The sequence below is a fragment of the Ursus maritimus genome, unplaced genomic scaffold (assembly GCF_017311325.1).
Source record: "Ursus maritimus isolate PB19 unplaced genomic scaffold, ASM1731132v1 scaffold_32, whole genome shotgun sequence".
Taxonomy (NCBI): domain Eukaryota; kingdom Metazoa; phylum Chordata; class Mammalia; order Carnivora; family Ursidae; genus Ursus; species Ursus maritimus.
Genome location: NW_024425786.1, coordinates 5,483,743 through 5,508,482, shown reverse-complemented (window position 1 = coordinate 5,508,482; position 24,740 = coordinate 5,483,743). Strand labels below are relative to the sequence as shown.

The following is a 24,740-nucleotide window of genomic DNA, read 5'->3' as shown; positions in this document are numbered from 1 at the left end:
GGTTTATAGACACAGTGCAAAAATATCTCAAGTTCTACATGTACACGGTTTGTTTTTACTTGAAAAAGATACCTGATTGAAATATTAATAATCATTAAAAATAAGTAAATTCACACAATTAATTACAAATTCAGTTGAAACAAAATTTCAATTTAGATTAAATTTACCTTGGGAATTATAATGTTTTACTTAACTGCAAAACAACTCTGTTCACACAGCATTCTGTTTTTCATAAATCCTGACCTCATATGCAAGAAAATGCAGCCTTTTGGGTAACATTTGTGTAAACATTGGAGCCTATAATACACATTTTTATTACCAATTTCTTAGTTATTAATACAAAAAGTTAATAAACTTGAACAGCAAAGTGTGAAAGTGGGTACAGCCCCCTGGGGGGGGGGGGCAGCAGCGTCACTGCTGAGCTCCTCTCCCCCCTCCAGCAGTGCGAGCGTCGTGGTCCAATCCCTAAATAATCGACTTGTCAACAGAGAAAGTTATAAACGGTATTACAGATCTGCCTACAACAAGCACCAGTTTCATATCAAGTCTGGCATAATATGCACTCCGTAAAATGTGTACTAAGGCAAAGAGATCAGCAAATGCAGATAAAATCAATATCTAGGAAAGAATGAAAAAGAGGTGCTTCCATGACTGGAGAACATAAGGTATAAAACGTGCTGCACGAAGCCGAGTGACCTCTGACAGCCACACGTCATTTCTGATTGAACAAATTAAAATTTCTGTCCCAGCAGAAGGTCACGATGAGCACACTGACCTACACAAGGAGCTCAGGAATCACTCAGCCATCAGCACGCAGTAGAATATGAGCTCCCCAGTCGTAACACCGGAGTATTTGCATGGAACAGCTTAGCGTTTGAAAATGGCTCCGACACACAGAACTACCTTCCAGGAAAACCTACTTTAGAAAGGAAACCCGAGCTATGGGAATTGAGAATCAGGGCCTAGTAGTCACCATGGAATCATGGATAAAAACGTTGAGTCTCCTAATTATCATCAGGGCGCACTTTTATAAAAAACCATAAAACGTGAAACGAGGAAGAGTGTTTTCTTAAAACAACAAAACAAAACAAACAACAAAAAAGAACAGTCTGTTATATAAAAGATAAAAGGTTACTGCTCCTTCACTTGCGTCTAGTCCTTTCTGGTCTGCGTAGGTCATACGTCATTCTGAGTCGGGGCAGGAATCACGAACTTCTCTAAAGAACAGGGAGCTAACTTATCAATAAACAACCCACTCACTTCCTAGAAGACACAAGTACGGCCAGCGTAGGAAGCACTGATCTTCGCCCGCTTCTGCACCCCTGCGAGGACAGCGGAGATCCCGCGGACTGCTGCTGTCCCCACACAGCCCGTCACGGCACTTACAGACCCCCCCCAAAGATGGCCAGACCTCTGTGTGTAAACTGGTTGGAAAGAAAGAGTTAACTGTTAATTCTGGGTGAGACGACATTTAAACACTGAGGCATAAAAGAATAATAATTATTTTTTACATGACTTCTGAGACTTTTTAGTCATTATTTTAAAAACGAAACCATTAGAAACGGGAATACCACCGGTTGAGCGAGGAGCTCCTTCTGTTTTAACGTCACACATGCAAAAACCAACTTCAGCTCTCCAAGGAATAAGCTCTCGGTAAGCAGACTGACGTTAAGGTAGGACTTTGGGAATTTCAGTGGAAGGTGGAAACTGAAAAGGAAAGGCGTCTACAAGAACAAAGCTCAAAATCCAACCCCAACGAGCAGGTACTTCCGGTGTACTGATGGGCGGTATTCGTTACCACTGGTAAATACCGAGGGGACTCGTGCTGTGGGCCAACGAGAACATTTCATCTGAATCACAGAGGGAAGCGCCAAGCTGCGCAAGGACCAGATGAAAGTACTACATTTCTGGGAACCATTCTGAAGAGTAGATGGCCTGCAGGTGGGATGTCAAGTCCTCTCACGGGGAAAATGAGTTCTGTAACAACAGAACGAAACAAAGGGGGCGAAGGTTCGCGGCTATTCCCACCTGTACTTCTGACTACCGCGGGGTTCGGGTGCCGCCTGTGCACACACCTCTCCAGAGGCCGTCCGGTCTCCTCCGAGGACAGCGACACTAGAACGAACACCTCCCTAACAGCTTTAACACACCAGGAACACGGACATTAAAGACTGTATCTATGACCTCTGCTTCAGAAAAACGATGCTTATTACAAAATCAAGAAGGGAAAACCTTAACATTCAGCGACAACTTCATGGTCACTGAGAGTCGGGGGTTTAAAGAGACGCACGAGGAGGTCTGGTTGTCCAGCGGGTCCCGGCGGGCGCGCCTCCACGGCCCCCGACGCTGTTCGCTGCCGGAGCTGGACCACAGGACTGCGCGGCGGCGCCCAGGGAGTCCGCGCTTTCCAAGTGGCGCAGCCCTCCGAGAAAGAACGAGACGGGCGGCAGGACGTAACGTCATCCGGAAAGTTTAAAATCAGTGAAGTGCTGGCCAAGCACCTTATGTCTAGTACCCAATTTATTCAATTCATGTCTCAGAAGAGCCTATGTGACAGTTCATTCCTAATTATTGTTAGAAGGAGCATGGCAGTTGTTTACACACTTCTGCTTAGTTGCTTTGGGGCTCGTTCATGGACTCTTCTACTCAAAACCCACACAAATAGTACTTTAAGAATGAAGACACCCGAAATGAGTAACGGGCTCAGCTCCTGCTTTTCGGCAATGCCACCTCTAACCAGCCTTAAGTCGCGGGAACGCATTCTCTTCTCTAAAAAGGAGGAGGGGGGATTCTAGCACCTGTTTACTTCAGAAGCCTTAACACCACACTGTTCTGAACACCTAGCTTTCTTCTCTTGTGAGGTTTTTAACTTCACACATTGTCACCTCCCACATCCGCAGCTTGACACTCGAGGGAATGAAGGGCTCGTTCCTGGTACAACTGTCACAAGTGTTCCACGGAGCTGCCACGAGGACCACTGGCAAATCAGAGCTCCACTGGCCAAGCCACTCACATGGGATCTCATCGAGAAGATCTTGTAACAGCAGAAGACCACGTGGGTCTCATGGAATCCTGCTAGATAGGATCCTACCTCTCGTGTGAATCCCACATCTTGACGTGTAGCTCTGTTCCGACACACGTGCCTATCTGAAATGCAAATCTCTTATTCCTCCCCCCCCGTCAATCAGACATCAAAGCAGGCGCCCCATAACACTCCAAACAGGAAACACACTTGCAGTCCAAAAGGCCTGTATTCAAAATCAGAAGGACTGTGCAACCATATATAAATTATTTAGTATCTGTACACGTTACTTGTTTTTGGTAAAGCAGGAACATCTGTGAGGACTGTAATTTTCAGCGGGATCATGCAATGTGTGTTAAGTGCCTCGGGCACTGCCTGGCGCAGAAAACATCATAGAGGACGGCTGTCATCACTGTGCTCCCTTGTATGTCTATTCCTCGAGCGCTAGTCTGGCTCTGAATCCAAGAGTGCACCTTGGCCAGCTCCTCCCTCTGCCCGCGTGAGAACCGGGGCTGCCGCCGCCACATGCCCGCCAGCTTCTCCAGGTCCTCTCTCAGCACAGCCTCTGTCACCCTGAGGACAAACGAGCAACCTTCGTCCTGAATAAGGCACAGGGTTCTTTTGTCATCCAAGAAAAGCACTTCTTGGGTTTGGGTTATACTTTATATCTCCTGCTAACATATAATGTGCACATTAAAAAAATAGCTGAATCCACTCTTTGTCAAGTGGGTGAAGCTAGAGCACTTTTTCTTGGTGGAAAGCATCCGCACAGTGCCGGGCTGCGGCAGACGGGAAAGCAGACTCCCCTGAGCTCCTCTCTTCTTACTGAACGGGAACCATTCAGAGCTGGAGAGAAGTCCTGCACTTGTGTGCCATCTTGGGAAGGGCTGCCTTACTTTGCTTTGGTCTCACGACGCACAACCTGTCAGGTCAGTGTGGGTCTTCTACGGCCACTGTCCTAGGATCACTCGTTTCCCTCCAGACGAATGAATGTGAAAATCTAGTTCTCTAAGAGCATGTATAAAGAACATAATTTAAAAATCACTTTGTATTAAACAACACATTTAAGAAACCATAAAAAAACTCATAAAGTGGGTCTTCTAAAGCACTTTCTTACCTCTCAGGTACCTGATATGTCACTAGAATGCACTCAGCAGTCTGTTTTACCATCTCCACGTGGACTCTTCAGCTACACTGGGAAATGCTTCTTTTTTGTGTGCACCCTGAGACTGCTGCCCGTGTGAGGTGATTTCGGGAGAACCATCACTACTAGCCATGTATATCCTGCTGTCACTTCTTCCTATCAAAGAGCAACAACAATTACAGGTTGGCAGATACTCCTGGGGGCCGATTTGCCAAACTTATTCCTCAAAGACTCTGGCAACCAGCCGGCAGTCTTTGTCACCCGCCAGCTCAGCCATGGCCCCGGGGGACCCCACCTCCCAGTTCCTCCGTCTTCCCTGGATCCCCCTCTTACTCCTCCTGCGCTGTCCGCGCTCAAGGCCACACCTTGCTCCTTTTCACCACTTGCAACTGCTCCATGCCAGCTCCATCTCCCAAATCACTACCATCTCAGCTTTACCTGCTCGTCTGCTTGTTCAAGTGCACCAACTACAAATCCGAAACGGTGACTCAGCCCTTCGGCTCAGAGCCCAGAGCCCATCATTCAGTAACATGCTCTGCAACTGCCAATTGTGTTCTTGTGTAAGCCCAAGTAGCCAAAGCTACGGAGAAAAGTCATCCATAATAGGGTACGTTGGTTCATCATCACCAAAAGCTTAGAGACCTCAGTATGAATCCTCTCAAAATGGTAATATACACCAGAGTACAAAAAGTTTAGAGGCATAATCAAAAAATCTTTCCCCACTGGGTGAGACCCACCTTGTGTGGGCTGTCACTGGCGGCTGTGTGTCCACATGGGAATCGACAGTGTTAAGAAAGGGACACTAAAAAATGTGCATCTGCCTGTTCCTGAGGGACTAGCTCAGCTCCAACAAAACTATTTTCAGTTCATTAGAGACAGAATCTAATCTCACAACAGCTGTGCCTCTGGTGTCTTCGCACCGACGCCCAGCCCACCTGTCAATACTATGCTCTCCATCTCCAAGGGTCAGTGTGAGGATTAGGTGAGTTAATTCCTATGACGGACTCAGGACAGATGGCGGCACAGAGTGACAGCTCAACACGTGTTTATGAATCTGCCACTGAAGACTAGCAAAGAGAAATGAGAGAGAACCGAAAAACCTGATTTAACACCTTTCTTGCCAGTTCTTCATCCACCAAATTGTTGTAACAACAAAGTCAAAGGACAGGAGGCAGTAAAAAGGAACAAAAAGAAGACATCAGAATAATTTACCAAGTCATTATGTTGTTAAAAGGAAGAGAGTTTTAAACACACTCTTCTCATTGTCATCAGGCCAATATATATACATATATGGTCAACCTAGTCACAACCACGGTCGAAGTTTGACAAGGACACCTTTCGAGGGCAGCAACAAAGTGACCTAACGCAGCCCCACAGAAAACCATTGGTGATGGTCACTGCTAACTGAGGACTTACTACTATGTTAGCAGGTACTGTTTCTAAGTGCTTCCCACACATCAGCTGATGACAACAAATGACAATGACTTAGAAATACAGTCCCAACTACGTAACCAATATACACATGATGATATTTCCAAAAGTACTTTAACCGAGTCAAAGAGAGGAAAACGTAACTACAATTTAGAAGTCTTTCCTAAGTAACTGGTGTCAGGGACTTTTGTCTTCTCTCGGTGGCCCACCTCACGCCGAGTGTACTTTAGAGGGGGACGTAAGCGTGGCACCTGACTCTGGTGGCGGGGCGTGGATGATGGTGCTGCTGTGGCTGCACTGGCTCACACCAGAGCCCAGGCTCAGCGCCGCGGGGCCAGGGTCCGCCGAGCGCCTCCTGCCGCGTGTGTGGCCCACCCGGCGGCCGGCACCTCCAGGTTAGCTATGGCTGCGGTCGGAGACACAGCTGGGGCACAAAGGAAATTGACAATGGAAAGAAAAATCCCCACAGGAAATTTATGATAAAGACTCAGTTTGCAAATGTTTGTAATGGACGAGCTAAAACCTTCTGGCCATAAAGGAACAATATGAAACCAGGCTTGTTTGTGATCAATGAAATACGTTAAGACAAAATCTTAGAAGAAACAGAAAGGGTTGGCTTTGTAATCACCCTGCGTCTAGCTAGGAGCGCGTCCAGGTTACCGTGCAAGCAGCGGCGTCATTTGCCTTGTGGTTCTGTCTTCTTCTGAGGATGAAGAGGGTGTATCGGTACAGGATATGCACCTTCTTTTCAAAGCTGGAACGCTGCAGCTCTTCAGGTATCTGCGACAACGTAATTCGGTCACGCATGCCTGCCCGTCCCCTAACTCTGCCACTTCCCACGTTTCTGCTCTTCTCACAGCACTTCTGTGTGAGTCCTCTGCACTCTCTTCTTTGATGAGGTCTTCCCTGACCAACCCAGCCTCAACCACTGGCCTGTCGTCTCTCTTTTACTGTGACCTTGAACTGATCTCCAAATCTTTGATTTTTATGATCAAAGTCTTGTCTTCTCAACCATACTATGGCTCCTTCAAAGAAGGGATCCATCTGCTAATTTTCTGCATCCCCTGAAATGTTCAATTTATTATAAACTATATGTAAATAGGCATTCCATAAATATCTACTGACTTATAGTGAAAAAGCAAGACAACCAATATTAAAAATGATGCAAGGTGTGTGCTTACAGCGATGGTGTATGCTTTTGGAAAAACTGACGTGTTCTCAAAACTTGTCTCACACCTGATAACACTGTCAATGCAGTTTATTTGCTGATATGATGGGCTATGCTGGTCTTTTCTCCAATCTTCACAAGACTCTGTGGGCACGCTATTGTTTTTCAATGTCTGGAAGGTAGATGAGGCGTCCGCTCATCTGAAACAGAATGAAAGGATGTGTAATTGAAAACATCGTATGTCTAAGAACTGAGCCAGCACAGTCAGATCAGGTCCCTGGCATGTACGCATTCAGCAGAATATTATGCAGCTATTAAAGACGAGCTCAGATCTGAAAAATTTACCTACACAGAAAGGCCTCCACATGGAATGATTACGTGAATGTTTACATTTGTTTTTTTGTTTTTTTACAAAAAAGGAGTGAAAAACACGTCTCGGGCAAAGATTAATAATAAAACTATCAGGTGAAAGGCTGATGGGGACTTCATGGTACTGAGCTGACACTACCTGCCAACTGACCGATGCGGGCATCACCGGGGAGGGGGTGACCAGACACAGTGTGGAGTGCAAGGCACTGCCCTGCGGACCTGTGTCCAACAGGACCTTCTGCAGTGGCAGAACTGCCCTTCATTCGTGCTGTCCAGCATGGGGGCCACCGACACCACAGGTAGCCATTAAGCCCTTGCAATGTGGCTACAGCAACCGAGGAACTGAATTTTCAGTTTTATTTATTTGTAACTAACTGGAATTTAGGGTGTGGCTATTAGCACCATACTGGATAGCAGGGCTAGACAGAGAAGACCCAAGACCTCAGGTTGGAACCCTGACGAACTTCAACCTCCTGCGGAGAACGATGATCCAAGAATGGAGGCTGAAAAAGCACATGGAGAAAGGTAAGAGAGAGCCCGCCACCATGGCATCGCAGAAACCAAGACGGGGAAACTGGTTCAAGGAATGAGGAACCAGTCACGTCAAACGCTGCTGAGAAGCTGACTTAGCTATCCTTGTTGTCGTTGTTAGTGAAGGTCACCTTAGCTGCCTGGAAGCTGCCCCGCTCATTTCCAGAGGGGATTATGGAAAAAGGCCTGCTTAACTATCATTCAGTAACTTTTATACTTAAAAAAAATTATCTTTAAGATAATAAAAATAGGGGTCTTGAACTTACGACCCTGAGATCAAGAGTCACACACTCTACCAACCGAGCCAGCCAGGAGCTCCTATAATTTTAATTTCTAAATAACTTTAACCTTGAAGAGGGTTGCAGAAACAGTAGCACTCACGTATACCCTGCACCTTGCTTCCACCAACGTAACATCTCACAGAACTATTAACAGAACGCACAAAACTAGGAAACGCACAGCGGCGCACAGCTACTAACTACGGCCTATGTGGATGTCACCCGCTCCTCCGTGAAAGGTCATTTCCCGCTCCAGGGTCCCACCCGGGGTCTCACGGTGATTTTGGTGGCCAGTGTCCGTCTTTCCTTGTCTTTCCCGATCTCAGCTCTAGTGAAGAGTACAGGACAGGAATTCTGCGGGAATGCCCCCCAACTTGAGTTTCCCTGATGTTCCGTCATGAGGCGGCTGAGGGTGTGCATCTCGGAGAAGATTCCCGCAGAGGGGCGGTGCCCGTCGCAGTGCCTCACGCCAGGGGTATATGACCTTGATGTGTTTACTGTTGGTGTGTCAGCCTTGTTCACCGGTTAAGGTGCTGTCTGCCGGGTTTCTTCCACATAAAGTCACTACTTTACGCGTAATACATGACATACACAATAACTGTTTCGAAGGCACGCTCTGAGGCCATGCAAATATCCTGTTTCTCTTATCTTTTCGTGAATGGTCTTAACGCCACCAAACTGTATATTTAAAAATGGTTAAAATTTGGTTACATATATCCAGTCACCTGTTGAATGACATCTAGGTTGTTTCCAATTTTGGATGAGTGTGAACGACGTGTGATAAACATACACAGACAAGTTTATGTGTGAATTTGAGTTTTTCTTTCACTTTGAGTAAATAAGAATGGAATTGCTGAGTCATATGGTAAGAGTATGTTCAATTTATAAGAAACTGTCAAACTTTTCTAAAGTGGCTGTACAACTCCACATCGCCTTCAGCACTGCCTGAGGGCTCTGGTTACTCCGCATTCTTGCCAGAACTTCATATTGCCTGTATTTTTTCTTTTACTTTTAGCCATTCTAATGGGTGTGTGATGGCATCGCATGCGGTTTTAACTTCCTAACGACTGAGACTGAGTGTTGTTTCCCATGCTATTTGCCATCTGTGTGTACTTCACTGGAAAAGTGTCAGATCTCTTGACCATTTTTGGAATGGATTATCTTCTTATTGTTGGATTTTGACAGTTTATGTATTCTGGATATGAATTTCTTTTATCGTAGCTATAATTTGCAAACATTGTCTTTTCATTGTCTTACCCATGTCTTTCAAGAAGTTGTACAGTACCATTTTTTTTTTTTTTGGAAAGGCTACCTTTTGTCCACTGACTTGATCTTGCACCTCAAAAACTGACTGTATTTGTGCAGGTCTGCTTTGGGACTCTAATCTGTCCCCTGATCTATCTTTCCCCCAGCATCACACTGTGTTAATTATGGTGGCTTCTTAGTTAAGTCTTGAAATCAGATGGAGTGAGTCCTTCAACACTGTTGCTCTTTTTCAAAATTGTTTTGGCTGTTTTAGTTTTTTTTTTTTTACACAAAAGTTAGAGGATCTGCCTGATGATACATATACAGAAAAAAAAATCCTGCTGAGAGTTTACTTGGAATGACATTGAATGTACAGATCAAACTGAGGAGAACTGACAACAATATCCTGTATTCCAATCCATGAACTTGATACTGTTTTCATTTACTTAGTACTTTTTATTTTAAAGTTTTTCTTTTATCAGTGTTTTGAAGGTTTTCACATATGGATTGTTTCACATATTCTGTTGGATTTTTTAAGTATTTCAGTTTTGGGTAGTTTAAAAAAAATTCTGGTGCAATTGTTCCTCATTAGTACATAGAACTTTAATTGATCTCACATGCTGACCATGTATCTCGTAACCTTGCTAAAATCAGTAGGAGCTTTTTTGGTAAATTCTTTAGAATTTTTCTATGTAGACAATCCTGTCATCCGTGAATAGTTTTATTTCTTCCTTTCCAATCTCTTATGTCTTTTATCTCTCTTGCCTATTGCAGTGGACAGGACTTCCAGTTTGACGTTAAGACGTGCGGAGTGGATATCCTTGACTTGTTCTCCGGGTTAGGGTGAAAGCATTCTCTCACCATCAAGCATAATGTTAGCTAAGGGTTTCTATAGATGCCTTTCTTGTCAGGTTAATGAAATCCCTTTTCTACTTCTAATTTTTGAGCATTTATCATGTGTGGATGTTGAATTTTCTCACATGCTTTTTCTCCATCTATTAAAATAACCTTTTGGGTTTGTCTTTTTTTATTCTATTAATATGGTGAATAAATGTGGCTGACTTTCACATATTGAACCAGCCTTGCATTCCGAGGATAAATCATACTTGGTTGTGGTATATTTGTCCTTTTTACACTTTGCTGGATTTGATTTGATGATATATAATTGGGGATTTTACAAATATGTGGATGAGGGATCCTGGTCTGTAGTTTTCTTGAATTGTCTTTATCTTGTTTCAGTATTAGGATAATAATGGGCTCATAAAAGGGATCTGGGAGTTTCCTTTTGAAACTTCCTTTTATTTTCTTCTGTCTTCTATTTTCTGAAAAAGATTATGTAGAAACTGGCACTTTTCTTCCTTGAATGCTTGACAGAATTCTCCAGTGAAACCATCTCGGCCTAGATTTTTCTTTTTGGAAGGTGTTTAACTTCAAATTCCGTATCTGTAATAGGTATGTCTATTCTAGCTATCTATTTCTTTTTCACTGAGTTCTGATAGGTTCTTTCTTTCAAGTTATTAATAGACCAAAGTTATGGGAATAGAGTTGTTTGTAGTCCCTTTAACATCTGTGGGGTCTTTCATTCCCAATAGTGGGCATTTCTGCCTTCTTTTCTTCATTGGTATGGCCAGAGTTTTGTTAATTTTATTTTTATCAAAGCTTTTGATTTCATTAATTTTCTCTTATTGATTTCTGTTCTCAATTCCATTGATATCTGGTTTGTATGATTTCTTTCCTTCTGCTTACCTTGGATTTAATTTGCTCTTATTGCTCTTGTTTCTTAAGGAGGAAGCTTAGATTATTTGAGACCTCTCCTCTTTTTCCCATATAATCAGTTAATGCTATAAATTTCCCATTAAGCAATGCTTTAGCTGCATTCCACAAATTTTTTGTTTTTTTCAATTCATTCAAGTTCAAAATGTTTTTACTTCCCTTAAGGCCTTGACCTGTGGGTCATTCAGAGGTATGTTCTTTAATTTCCAAACATTTGGGAATTTTCTAGATAAACCTTCCTGTTACTGATTTCTGGTTTAATCCATTAGGTCAAAGAATATATTTGTTATGATTTATATTTTTAAAAAATTGGTAAGGCTTGCATTATGGCCCAGAATAAGGTCTATCTTGATGAATGGTCCGTGTGCCCTTGAGAAGCATAGGCATCATGTTGTTGTTGATTGGAGTGGTCCATCAATGTCCATTAGGCCAATTCAGTTGATGGTGCTGTTCAGGTCTTCTACATCTTTACTGATTTCCTGTCCACTTGTTTTATCAATTAGACAGAGGTGTGTTCCAGTCTCTAATGACCACTGCAGATTTACTTCTCAAAGTCTTTATCAGTGTTTACTCCATGTATTTTGAAGCTCTAATGTTAGGTGCATAACTTTTTAGGACTGTCACATGCTCTCAGAGAATCAACCCGTCTGTTGTCATGCAATATCCCTCTGAAATCCTGATAATGTCCCTTGTCCTAAAGTCTACACTACTTGATATTAACACAGCTTTCCAGCTTTCTTTGGATTCCTGTTAGCATGTATATCTTTTCTAGCCTTTTGCTCTTAACCTGTATTTTTATTTGCAAAATGGGTTCTGGTAGATACTATGCAGCTGATTCTTATTTTTTTCTCATCCAATTGACAATTTCAGCCTTCCAGCTGGTATACTGAGAACATTAACATTTAATGTGATTACCGAAACAGCTGAATTAAAGTATGCCACTTTGCTAGCTGTTTTCCATTTATTCCATCTGGGTTTTTATTTCTTTCCTATCTCATTTTGCATTAAATGTTTTAAATTCCGCTTTATCTCCTCTGCTGACATTATTTATACTTCTTTAGAAACTAGTTCCAATAATTGTTCTAAAGTTCACAACATATACCTTTAAGAAATCAATTTCTACCCTCAAATAACATATCACTTCTGGTGGAAGGACTCCACAGCAGCATGTTTCCAGTGCCTCTCCTGATTCTTTGCAGTATTTTTACATAGGTCATAAATGCATAAGAGTATTTCTGCTTTAGTCAGTTACCTTCTAGGGCAATTAAAAATAGGTAAAAAAATTAAATTTCTTCATTAATTCCGTTTCCAGTGTTTTTCATTTCTTTGTGTTGATTCAAGTTTTATGTCTCTACCATATTCCCTCCATCTTTAGAAATTCCCTTAGTGTTTCTCAGAGAATTGATCTGCTGGCAATACATTCCCCCCTTCCCGTTTTTGTTTGAGAAATCTATCTCTTTCATTTCTGAAAGATACTTTCCACTAGGTAGAGAATTCTGCACTAACAGTTTTATTTTTCCTCTGAAGACATTTAGTCGTCTAGTGTACATGGTGTCTAAGGAAATGTCTTTGTAATTCTTACCTTTGTTTCCCGGTATGTAGTCTGTCTTTGTTGCTCTGGCTGCCTTCAAGATATCCCCTTTGCTTTTGTTCTCAGCAGTTCGAATATATTTCCAAGTATGTGGGGAGTTGTGTTTTTTTCGAGTGCATGGTGTTTTTATTTTGTGATTGGTTTTTGTTATTTTGTATCCACACTACTTGATGGTCTTCATCTGTGGGAAATTCTTGGCCATTATTTCTTCAAATATTTCTTCTGGGATTCCAATCACTCTTATGTTAGATCATTTGATTGTGTCTCCACATTCTGAGAGGCTCTATTCTGTAGCTTTCTTTTGTGTTTCAGTTTGTGTAATTTCTATGTATCTATCTTCAAGTTTATGGATCCTTTTCTTGGTTGAGTGCCCATCAAAGGTATATGTGTATCTCTCATGCATTTGATCCTTTTCATCTCTATGCTATGATTACCCATGTGGTTTTGCATGTTGCTTACTGTCCATTAGAGCCTTTAATATATTATTTGTAGTTATTTTAAATTCTCTGCCAGACAGTTCCAACATCTGTGTCATATCTGACTCTTGTTCTGATGACTGCTTTGGCTTTTGGCAGTTTTTTTTCCTTGCCCTGTCATATGCTTCATAATTTGTTGAAAACGGAACACCTTGTATAAGACAGCGCAGACTGGCCATGCCTTTCCTTCTGCTGGGGCTGTGTTTGAGTTAACCTAACTAATTTGTTGGCCACTCTGAGATTTGCTGTTGCTATGGTTTCACTCGATGTATCACAGCTTTCAAATGCCTCTAGTGACACTCTGTGCTTGCTACATGGTGGCCGGTGTGCTAGAGAGCTTTGGGTTTTTGCCAATATTTGTTCCACTTGCAGCCTGTGGTCCTCCCTTTGCATTGTGCCTCGGGGCCGGTCTCTTGAAGTTGCTGATTCTGTCAGCCAGCGCACCAGTACCCGGGGCTTGATCTCACGTCTCCCCGCAAGCATGTGCCCCCTTAGAGTTTAGGCCTGTTGGCTGCCCTGGAGCTTCAGCACTCTGAAGGGTTCAAGAAAGCTCATGAACTCACCGCCATGTGGCTTTTTTCCTTGTCAGTTTGGAATGATGCTTTTTCCAACCCTCCCTGAGCACAAACCAAAGCACGCTCATCCTGAATGAGTTCGCTTCATGGATCAGTGTTTCTCCCTCAGGTGCTGCCACTCTGGAAGTAGAACAGTCAATGTTCCCCCAAGTTCCCCAATTGCTTCTGGAAGCTGGCATGGGTATATGTAGCTGATGAAGGGGCTTTATATCTTCATTACTCCTTGCTTTTCCATATGAACTTCTAAAATTCCCCTTCTTATTCTAGTTCAAAGTCTAACCTGCCCTCACAAGAAAGGTAAAAATATATACTTAAAACCTTATGTTCTTGCTGGCTCTGACACCCTGCATATAAAACATGTTTACCATGATTAGTATTTTCCTTTTGATTGGTGCTATTTCTTTCTTTTTTTTTTTAAAGATTTTATTTACTTAGTTGACAGAGATAGAGACAGGCAGCGAGAGAGGGAACCCAAGCAGGGGGAGTGGGAGAGGAAGAAGCAGGCTCATAGCGGAGGAGCCTGACATGGGGCTCGATCCCATAACACCGGGATCATGCCCTGAGCCGAAGGCAGACGCTCAACGACTGCGCCACCCAGGCACCCCTGATTGGTGCTATTTCTAATATTTAAACTACAGCATTTTTATCTTTACGTTACATAATTGTTTCCTTGAGTAAGGAGTATTAAGATTTTTTACTACCTCTTTAAACTTGTAGGTCTTAAGATGTTAATAAAATCAAGATACCCAAGTAACAATAGTTCCCCCCAAGCAGTATCAAATGGCAGATTTTCCTTCTCCTTCAAAAGTCACAACCTATCTGTGTTAGAGTCAAATACAGCCATAGCTAAGTCGGAGAATAATATCAGTTTCTAGAATAGCATCATAAATACACAGAATTAGTTATAGCTTGAATTTTATAAAATGGTGAATGATGGAATATTGATGTCTGCTTAAAAACACAGCCTTCAAACCATGGTACTGACAGCATTTCCAGACCAATGGTAGATGATAAGAAATGGAACAAACCAGAAGGTGAGAAACGATTTGTACTCTGACAAGAAATACAGAGGTCAGGACATAAAATTGTGGCCCTAAAATGAGGTCCTAGGCCCAAGCAGCAGTGAGCAGCACAAAGTGGACAAGACAATAAAACATTTAGAAATGTTAGCCTTACCCTATGACCCAGCCATTGCACTACTGGGTGTTTACCCCAAAGATACAGACGTAGTGAAGAGAAGGGCCATATGCACCCCAATGTTCATAGCAGCAATGTCCACAATAGCTAAATCGTGGAAGGAGCCGAGATGCCCTTCAACAGATGACTGGATTAAGAAGTTGTGGTCCATATATACAATGGAATATTACTCAGCTATCAGAAAGAATGAGTTCTCAACATTTGCTACAACATGGACGGCACTGGAGGAGATAATGCTAAGTGAAATAAGTCAAGCAGAGAAAGACAACTATCATATGATTTCCCTCATCTATGGAACATAAGAACTAGAATGATCAGTAGGGGAAGAAAGGGATAAAGAAAGGGGGGTAATCAGAAGGGGGAATGAAACATGAGAGACTATGGACTATGAGAAACAAACTGAGGACTACAGAGGGGAGGGGGGTGGGGGAATGGGATAGGCCGGTGATGGGTAGTAAGGAGGGCACATATTGCATGGTGCACTGGGTGTTATACACAACTAATGAATCATCAAGCCTTACATCGAAAACCGGGGATGTACTGTATGGTGACTAACATAATAAAAAATCATTATTAAAAAAAAAAAAAAAAAGAAATGTTAGCCTTCAGGGGCGCCTGGGTGGCACAGCGGTTAAGCGTCTGCCTTCGGCTCAGGGCGTGATCCTGGCGTTCTGGGATCGAGCCCCACATCAGGCTCCTCCGCTATGAGCCTGCTTCTTCCTCTCCCACTCCCCCTGCTTGTGTTCCCTCTCTCGCTGGCTGTCTCTATCTCTGTCAAATAAATAAATAAAATCTTAAAAAAAAAAAAAGAAAGAAATTTTAGCCTTCAAATCCCCCTACAGAAGTTCCAATGCTAGGACATGGATAATGATATACAGCAAGAAGATATTCAAATAAATTATTTTGTGGAGAGGGAATCTGATGGTTTCAAGGGACAAAAAAAGGTGGTGTTTCTATCTCATGCCCTTACATCTATGGCAAAAGAGACAAGCAGAAGGTTAAATCTCCTACCAAGGAGACAAGAAAAACGGAAGGACTGGATGCGCTGTACCCAGACGGCAGCCTGGGGCCCCTCATGATATCACCCGTAGGAGCAGCAGGTGGATGCTTTTGTTTTGTAAACCACGGCAAGCCCTGAAAAATATAGCTACTATTTTTTTAAAATTTTTATTGACCTTAGAGAAGAAATTTCACCCCTACTGTGTAAAATGCCCACATTTGACCATGATAGAGACCATTAATAACATTCAGGGACCAAACCTACAAAGACTTCCAAACTTATTAACATTCAGGAAGATAAATGAAGAGAAAGCCAACTACACTAAGTTGATATGATTGATCCTTCCTCTGCTCTATGAGGCCAGTAGGTTGACTTTTCTAAATAACATCAGTTATCATGAGTGATCCAATTCCTTCCGAATGCTCCTTAGCTCATATCTGAGAAAAGTAAATGTATCAAAAAAGAAAAAAAAAAGTCCCCAGTTTTTCATTCAATTAAGGTCATAAATATTCTTCATTTGTTCTAAATGACAGGAAGGGATTATTATGAGACCCATTCTAAAATTAACTCTTTCGGTTGACAGATGTCTCATGTGGGAGAACTATGGATCTGTTGGTAATATCAAAAACATTAATTCTTCAGTGGACATATACAGAAATTACACGCTAATCCCATTTAGCTTTCAGAGTATCTGCTGCTACCATTAGCATTATTACTGTCACCATCTGGGCAAGTCAATGTGAAAGGTGGCAGTGGTTTGTGCTGGCACGCGCCACGCCCACGCAGAAGAGGGCAGAACCGTGGGCGGAGGTTGGGGGCTGCCCTGCTGACTCACCGGGCCGTCCCATGCGCGTCCCCGTCGCTCGCTTATCTGGTGACTTGGCCACTGACTCAATGGAGAGCTGCTGACCTGGATTCTTAATTTTGTTTACACTGGCATAGACCTGCTGCAAAGTCCACGTAGGGAAAAGAATGACAGAATATGTTTCAAAAATTAGAAAATTAATTAAAAGATAAACAAACACAATAAACGCATTAAAAAACGAACAAAATACGTTGAACTTCCGGTTCTCTGAAGACATGACTACAGGCGTAGTAACGACTCCCACGGGGCCCCTCGTACAAATGCAACTTTAAGTAAATCTGCCCACAACACGGAAATTATGAGAAAGCACACAAGGGACCCAAATATCACCTTCCGAGGGTGGTATTTTCTTTTTACAGACATTTTTCCGCACCGAACTGGATGAGGATGTCTGTTTATCAAACACGGTCCCAGCGGGTCAAGAACATGCAACAAGAAGTGCTGTGCGCCGAGGGTGGAAGCGGTCCTGACACGTTGCACACCCCGAGGCAGGGGACGGAAAGGACGCCGCACGCACGCACGCACACACGCCGTAGCTCACGTACGGGTTCCCTGCGCGCCGCCTGGGCGCGGGTCCCACTGGACTCACTGGACGACGCGAGGCTGCCCAGGCTTCCATAGCCGCTGGTGGCGCTCGCGGGAACGGGCTGAAGGAAGAGGGAGGCGCGGCTCGGAGCTCCGGCGGCAGCTCAGCGTTTCCGCGCGACCCCTGAACACTAACATGGCCGCCCCTGAACACTAACATGGCCGCCCCTGAACACTAACATGGCTGCCCCCGAACCCCTACGTCGGGCGTGTGAAGGCTGACGCCTTGAACTCGGACGCTGACAGAAAGGGCGTGCCTCGCTCCTTTCAGCAATTCTCAAGGGCTGGGCCTCCTTTTCTAGACTAGGGGGGCATTTCTAGAACAACGAATTGTTGGAAAGCCACACAGAGCAGATTCAACAAAATATGAAAATAAACTCTAGCTCTTGATGCTGAGTTTAGAACAGACAGAAGAGATTAAATATACACCCTGCTTTGTTCCATGACCTTGACCGGTGAACCCCAGAGATTCTACGAAAGACCGTTTGGAAAGTGCCGGGCTCACGGTTTTCTCGGTGACACCATCCGTAAACGCTTAACCGGTTTATTAACGGAATCTCCAGCAGAAATCATTCTTGGCGTTTGTTTCAACAGACAGTTTTCCCCACGTTTGCCTTGTAAGAACCTGATACGGAGGCCTGCCATCCCTCTGCCCCCACCTTTAAAATTGGAATTGTTTTTTAAAATACTGAAGCCAAGACCCAGACGCTGAGCCCACGGGTAGCGTTGGGAATACAAGAAGGACGCCCTCATTTAGAAGCAGCTTCCCTGTTACCTGCCGACTTGGTTTGCTCCCTCAGAATGGGATCTTACAAGAATGTTCTCTGTATTTCACTCAGGAAAAGGAAAACAAGGTGAATAGAACTGAATTTAAAAACAAAAACAGGAAGACAAAAATTCCTGGAACGCAGAGGGTAAAGATGTCTCTCTCCCTGCGATGTATTTTCGTGGGGTGGCTTTACTAAGATCAACTGTTAAAATAAAACACGATTATGGAAATTTTGTGTTTGCTTCTTAAAATCTCACTTTACCTGTAAGAGGAGTCTGTGAATTTGTTCTTGTAATTCTGTTATGTCTTTGTCCTTACTGTTGGTCTTTCTCTTTCTGGTAGCAAAAACATCCTCATTCAGTGGACTCCTACAAAGTGCCAAGTGAAAGATGGAGTCAAGCAATTCAAAATTAATTTACAATGAAGTCTACAGTGATTTTTAAATAGAGTGTTCAAGTAATAAATCTATACTTATACAAAGCAACTCTCTGACTTCAAATAGAAAATACAAAGCTAAATCCATCCGTGGAGGCAGGAAAAATACAAAGACATTAAGCGGTTTCTTTAGGTTGTCTAGAGCTCTAATCTTTCAACGTCTGGGTCAGCACTGTTTTGTGATGTGAAAATCAGTGACAAGTAACCTCCTTAGCTACCAAAATATCTTCAACAACTACTGGCCTCAAATTTTAACATTAACTCAGTAGCCTATTGTAGAAATTTTAAGACCCTAGGTCTGCCAAACAACATTTAATGTTTAACATACCTAATCATTTTAGCAACCCAACTATTGGTGAGAATGTGGCTGTCACAGTGTGCAGTTCAAAACTACCACCTGAACACAGCGAGAGGCAGATGTGCCAGCAGAAAACATCACAAAGAAGAGAAGGAAATGACGTTCATTTAGGACCTTCTATGTGACAGGAACTGCTTTTATAACCTACAGCAAGAATAACATTTTCTAAACCCTCACGATGTGCCAGGCACCGTTCCAAGTGCTCTATCAAGTATTACCTCCACCGGAGCTGAAAACTTCTCAAAGTCCCCCAGCTGGTAAAGTCTAAGCAGGTATTCACGAAGGGACCAGAGTCTAGGCTCCGGCGTGCACTTTTGCCACCACAATGTATTGCCTCTCAGTACCTCAGGTAACTCAAGTACTATTAATGCGATACACTGAGTCAGACCTGTCATCTCCTGAGTCCTCACACCCCTACAAAGCAGGAATCATTGTGATGCCAGAGAAGGTGGGTCACTTGCCGACTCTCATACCTGAGAAGCAGCAGTCCGGGTTTGAATCTACACGCCTGACTCCAAAGCCAGTGCCTTCCCTTTCCATTCTGCCATCGTGCTGTTTCTCACAACACACAACCCAATTCTCTAATAACTGAGATACTTTCCCAAAGACAGAAATAATTATCAAAAAACCATATTAGCAGTGTCATAAAAGTAGTCAGGAAGCTCTCTGCCTCTGGAGACCCATTCCCTCTCTGTCCAGACCCCCATGGCCATGTCGTCTCCCGCGGCGTGCAGACCGTGGGTGGTGTCAAATGACAAGTTATCAGCACAGCATGGTGCATGTGGAATGTTCAGGGCAAACTGTGCTTGAGTGCACTGCCTGACACACTGTACGTGGCACCCCCTTGGCCCATCTGCTGCCTGTGCCCCCCAGCTTCCCACTGGCATGTGAGCTCTGTGGGGTCAGGCTCTCTGGCCTGCTGTGTTCACCTCTCTGGTGCCTCCAACAGTGCCTGGCACATACAAGAATGAATCCATCAGTGAAGGAGCAATCTGGGGTAAGGTACATCTGACCCATGATAAATCTGTCCATGCACTATGAGCTTGAATACCTTCCAGAAACGTTTGGGTTTGTTTTTCAAGTGAAATTCTGGAATGGAAATAGAACCAACTGCTTTGTGTTATGAGATCTGGTCTTGTCTGTGAAACTTTCTACAAAGCCAGGTTGTATCTTTAGTCAGTAATCACGTAACTCAAGCTGACGAACGTGCAGGCTATGGAGACGCAGCCTTGACCAGAAAGTGGCAAATGCCGTGCAGCGCTAGGCCACTGGCTATGGAAGGACGCTGCTTGAGGGGTCAGGGAGAAAACCGGTTCTGTTCTCCACTTCCCAACCTCCTCCTCAAAGGACCTCTGCGAAAGTTACTCTTTTGTCGAGTACATGGCTATTATCTGTAGGACGAGAGGTAACAGCACATCACCTGCCACCCACGAGAGGTGGCTAGGTTCCCCGCTGAACACCCTCACTGTTCCCCCTCACTCTTCCCATTTCAACCTCACACTTGCCAAAACTCCATTCCACACACGCCATTTCTAGGTCCTGGCTCTCCCACAGCACTGTGGGCCCCAGGACGGTGGGGATGATGTCTGTGTGGTCTACCATCTTGGTCTCGGGGTCTAGCACAAAGTCCAGCTCAGCAGGTGATCTGTAAGTACTCGTTAAAACAGTTGGATGAATATAATGGACGATTATTTTACAAGAGCGATGAATGCTTACTAGACTCTAAGTTTTTCCCTCACATAATCCCAGAAACTGAGATGCAAATACTGGTATAATTTTTTTTTTAAGCTGCAAACACCATGAGTACTTATATTATCAGTTAATTTCACACATTGTGTAACCAAACCAAAAGGACATTTGGGGCATCTAGGACATGGCTCTGGCACTGACGGGGAGGGCATGCAGACCGATCGACAGACACCCAGAGGGACACTTCATGAAAGCAATCACACTTGCTCTGGGGTTTCCTGTAGTCATACTAAGCAACCACCTGATTTTACTTTCATTTCCCCACAGATTTTCCTACCGGGAAAAAAAAGTCCTTTCTGACCAACATGAATAACACTGACATGGAAGTCATATTTCTTATCCTCGTTATTACATTAGTTTTCGAGCACAAACTGGCCTCTTGAGTTAGGGCAGCAAGGAGCCCATTTCTCCCATTAGGGATCCAGAACTGCTCTGCTCAGAGGCCAAACCCCAGAGCACAAAGACATAGGAGGACCTTGGGACAGTCTCTCACCATGGCTGAGTATCCTCTATTATAGTATTAAGATGCGACAGCAGGTCTTATTGGTAGACCAACTGTTCTCAGTTTTATGCTTATGTGCACAACGCTGTACAGCGGAACCCAAAAGACATAATTTCTCAATCTCAGCATGATTCTAAAGAGTTAAGTAGAGTCTCCATGCTAAAAAAACCCAAAAGCGATACCACAGGGGAACCCAAGGCCCAGCTGAGAAAACTACAAGGTCAATTTTAAATTTTAAACAAAACGTCAAGGGACTGGGAGTATTTTAGGCGACAAGAGCGGCGGGCCAGTTTGTTCTAGACCCATTTCGGAAGTTTCTGGTACATGGATAGGTAGCAGTAATCAAACAGGCTTGAGGCAGCTGTGTTGGCAAGAAAACAAAAACTAAAGAATCTACTTTTTAAAAATAAAGATTGGATAAAATGGACACAAATAAGTGGAATTTGACAACAGAAGCAGATATAAAAAGTTTTACGTGGTCACTAAAGAGAAGTTTAAAATACAGAAAAGGCAAAAAAACAAAAAACAAAAAACCCAAAAACCCCTTTATCCCATTACCCTACAAATAGCCAAAATCTGTATCTTATTTCCTTTCTTCTTCTTTCTCCTACTTCACAGTGTTTGTGTGTATTTGAACACGTTTATATTCAGATGGTATAAACAATTTCGTATGCTGCTTTTTAAATCTAATATATATCAATTTCTCATGTTATGTAATCTTTGCAAAAACTTCCTTTGACCAGTAATACAACATGTCAAACGAATAGTCTAGGACATACTTAATGATCGACATATAAGCTACTCGAGGTCCACCAGTATGATTGAACAATGGTGCAAAATATGTCTTTTCATTATAAAGCTATCTTCGTATCGAGGCATATCTCCTTAGACTATTTCCATAAGGGAATCATGAGGTCAAAGAGGTAGAAATCTTTCAAGGTTCTTGACACACACTGCCAGTCTTCCAAAAGCACTTTAAAAAAAAAATCTGTTCTTTATTTAGTTTATGTGTCAACTGAGTCGAAGGGAGTCAGTGGGGGGCAGAATGCTATCTGGTAAAAAGGGTCTTCTAAAACCATGAGCACTGACCAACTTACGTTCAAACTTTATGCCCACCCATGATGAAAGACACCTTCCAGCTCACGGGTTCACAAAGCTGGACCAGCTGGAGTCCAGGACGATGTCATCTCCGTTTTGAGTACAAAATCGAATGGGTGAGTGTTCAAAGGGAGGGTGGCCTGCGTACTTTGAGACTATATAAGATAATACGACGAGATGAGAATTTATTTCATGCCGATATTTATTGCAAATGTCTTTTTCTAGGCATTTATTTTTAATTTTTTCAGAATGTCAAAATAGAAAAAAAACTGTTTGAGCATCTCCCCAGAGTGCTCACCTGTTAAAGGCTGAGCTCTAGTGATTAAGAGCTAAGGAGAAGACCTAACAAGAAATGAATTGAAAAATTAGAGCGGATGAGTGGTTACAGAAATACTTCCTCCTATAAAGAGGCAGGTCCTGACCTTTCTGGTGTACAGCGAGCATGAGAGAACGATCCTCTGGGTGCAGAAATGCTAAGACAGACGTTCCCATCAGATCCTGACGTAGGTAACCCAGCAGAGGCCCCGCTCTGGGTAGAGACACAGCACAGACAGCACGTTACACGCAGCAAGTCATTTTCAGCCTTTATACGCTTTAAACAATACTTCCTTACTTAGTCCTAAATATGAAAAAAAAGGTATGCAAAAGATGTCATTCCAGCATTTATAAAAGGAGCCATGGGGATATGGTTCCATAATCTAAGAAATGCCAGGCACTGGACATGTTATGTCAAAGTTGCCTATGGAACTTGCTAGAAAATGATTCACAGCCTCACCAAATCAAAGTTTCTGGGGTAAGATGAGGAATCCGTATTTTTAGCAAGTTCCTCAGGGGTCTCTGACGCCCCCTTCCCCATTTAAAAAGTTTACAAAGATCACATCATAGGGCAGAAGAATGCTTATGGTGTTAAGTGAATAAAGCAGGCTACAGATTTATCCAGCACGATTAAAAGTGCACAGAAACAGTGTTTCCCAGAAGGTAATAACCAGTAGACGCCAGGAACACAAAGACATGTGCAGGATGGAGCTTCACGGGAGAGCGGTGAATGCAGAGCCTTCAGGATGACTTAGAAAAAACTGACTCCATAAATGTCTTCTCTGCGCACAAATTCACAAACATTTCCAATGCAATAAATTTAAGCCATTACCAGGATATTTGCAACTAAATGTTCTTACTCTCTACAGACTCCATGATGCAAAGTATTTCACCAACTACTGTTTAGTTTCAGGGTATCTATTATTAAATAAACCTATTTTCAGATGTTAAGATTTTTCAAAAATCAAAATTAATAACTATCATAACTGTACCAGCCATTCTGACTTTGTTGCTTTACACTTCTGTGCACCACGGTGCACTGAGCCCCCGATTTCCAGATTTCACCAATAAGTAAAATTCAAAAATAAACATGGGGCGGGCGCCTGGGCGGCTCAGTCTTTAAGCGTCTGCCTTTGGCTCAGGGCGTGATCCCTGCGTTCTGGGATCGAGCCCCACATCAGGCTCTTCTTCTGGAAGCCTGCTTCTTCCTCTCCCACTCCCCCTGCTTGTGTTCCCTCTCTCGCTGGCTGTCTCTCTCTCTGTCAAATAAATAAATAAAATCTTAAAAAAAAACAAAAAACACCATGGGGGGAAACAGAGGGTACTCATCAGGGGAAAACAATGTTTATTTTCCAAATAAAAGTATTTAAAAAACAACAATAAGCAACAACTGCTATCTACCACCACTAATCTTTAAGTAAGACCACTAAAATATGAAAAAAAAGTAGAAAAGACATAAGTTCAAAATGACTGATGATGCTTTAAATTAAGTAAACTCAGCTGCACCAAAAAAAAAAATCAGTTCTTATTTTCCTTTTCTTTGCCTCCTCACTTCAGACTAATAAACATTTCGTCAAAGGTGTTTAGGGAAGCACGTGTCTGGTGGAAATCATGCTGGCACGGGAACTGGAGGCCAGAGTTCAAGTTCTGGTCTCCTTTTGAGGACAATCACATACCATATCCATGGTCGCTGTCCTCTCGTTAACGTGGGACAATAATTCCTGCCTTACCTAAAGCAGACGGTTGTGAAATCAAATATAACTTAAAAACCGTAGAAGCATAATGTGCAAGATACTTACAGGAAAACATAAGCTTCAAGCTAAGAAAGCAACCGGGCAAACGGTTAGACGTCCATCTCATCATGTAGGGGTAGGCATGTCAACATAATGTAAATGGTCTTATTTTTCTTTTTCCAGAAACACAATTTCTTTCAGGCTTAAAGAAGCACTTACCTTTCATCTATTTCAAGAAAGACACACCCTGGGGTGTGTGTCATGGTGAAAATTCTTTTATCCACCGGGATTCGAGGAGCTATGAAAAACAGAAAGACTCGCTAAAGGCAAATATCTAATTAGCCATCCGCTTTGCTGACCACTTCATACAGAGGAACAACACCTCTATCTGAAATGGTAGAAATCCCACTCAGGGGCCTGGCCTTCAAGAAGCCAAGGCTACGGTGAAATCGTGAGACTTGTCATTATTAACTACATTCTGATTAGGTCAAAATGCGATGCCCGCTGAAGCCGATTTTAAATAGAGTCTGT

General features: G+C 43.0%; 1 protein-coding gene across 1 annotated transcript in view; it reads right to left on the bottom strand.

Moving 5' to 3' along the window:
* Positions 1-3,232: 3,232 nt before the first annotated feature.
* PER3 (period circadian regulator 3) overlaps positions 3,233-24,740 on the bottom strand; it is a gene marked incomplete at its 5' end in the record, with an annotated part of 31,632 nt that continues 10,124 nt past the window's right edge. The window contains 15 exon segments of the mRNA XM_040645535.1: positions 3,233-3,595; positions 4,140-4,194; positions 4,197-4,322; positions 5,849-5,929; positions 5,932-5,952; positions 6,008-6,021; positions 6,258-6,377; positions 6,834-6,937; positions 6,940-6,965; positions 16,636-16,747; positions 18,282-18,387; positions 22,161-22,206; positions 22,209-22,316; positions 22,584-22,690; positions 24,429-24,507. Coding sequence (XP_040501469.1) covers positions 3,364-3,595; positions 4,140-4,194; positions 4,197-4,322; positions 5,849-5,929; positions 5,932-5,952; positions 6,008-6,021; positions 6,258-6,377; positions 6,834-6,937; positions 6,940-6,965; positions 16,636-16,747; positions 18,282-18,387; positions 22,161-22,206; positions 22,209-22,316; positions 22,584-22,690; positions 24,429-24,507 — 1,337 coding nt within the window.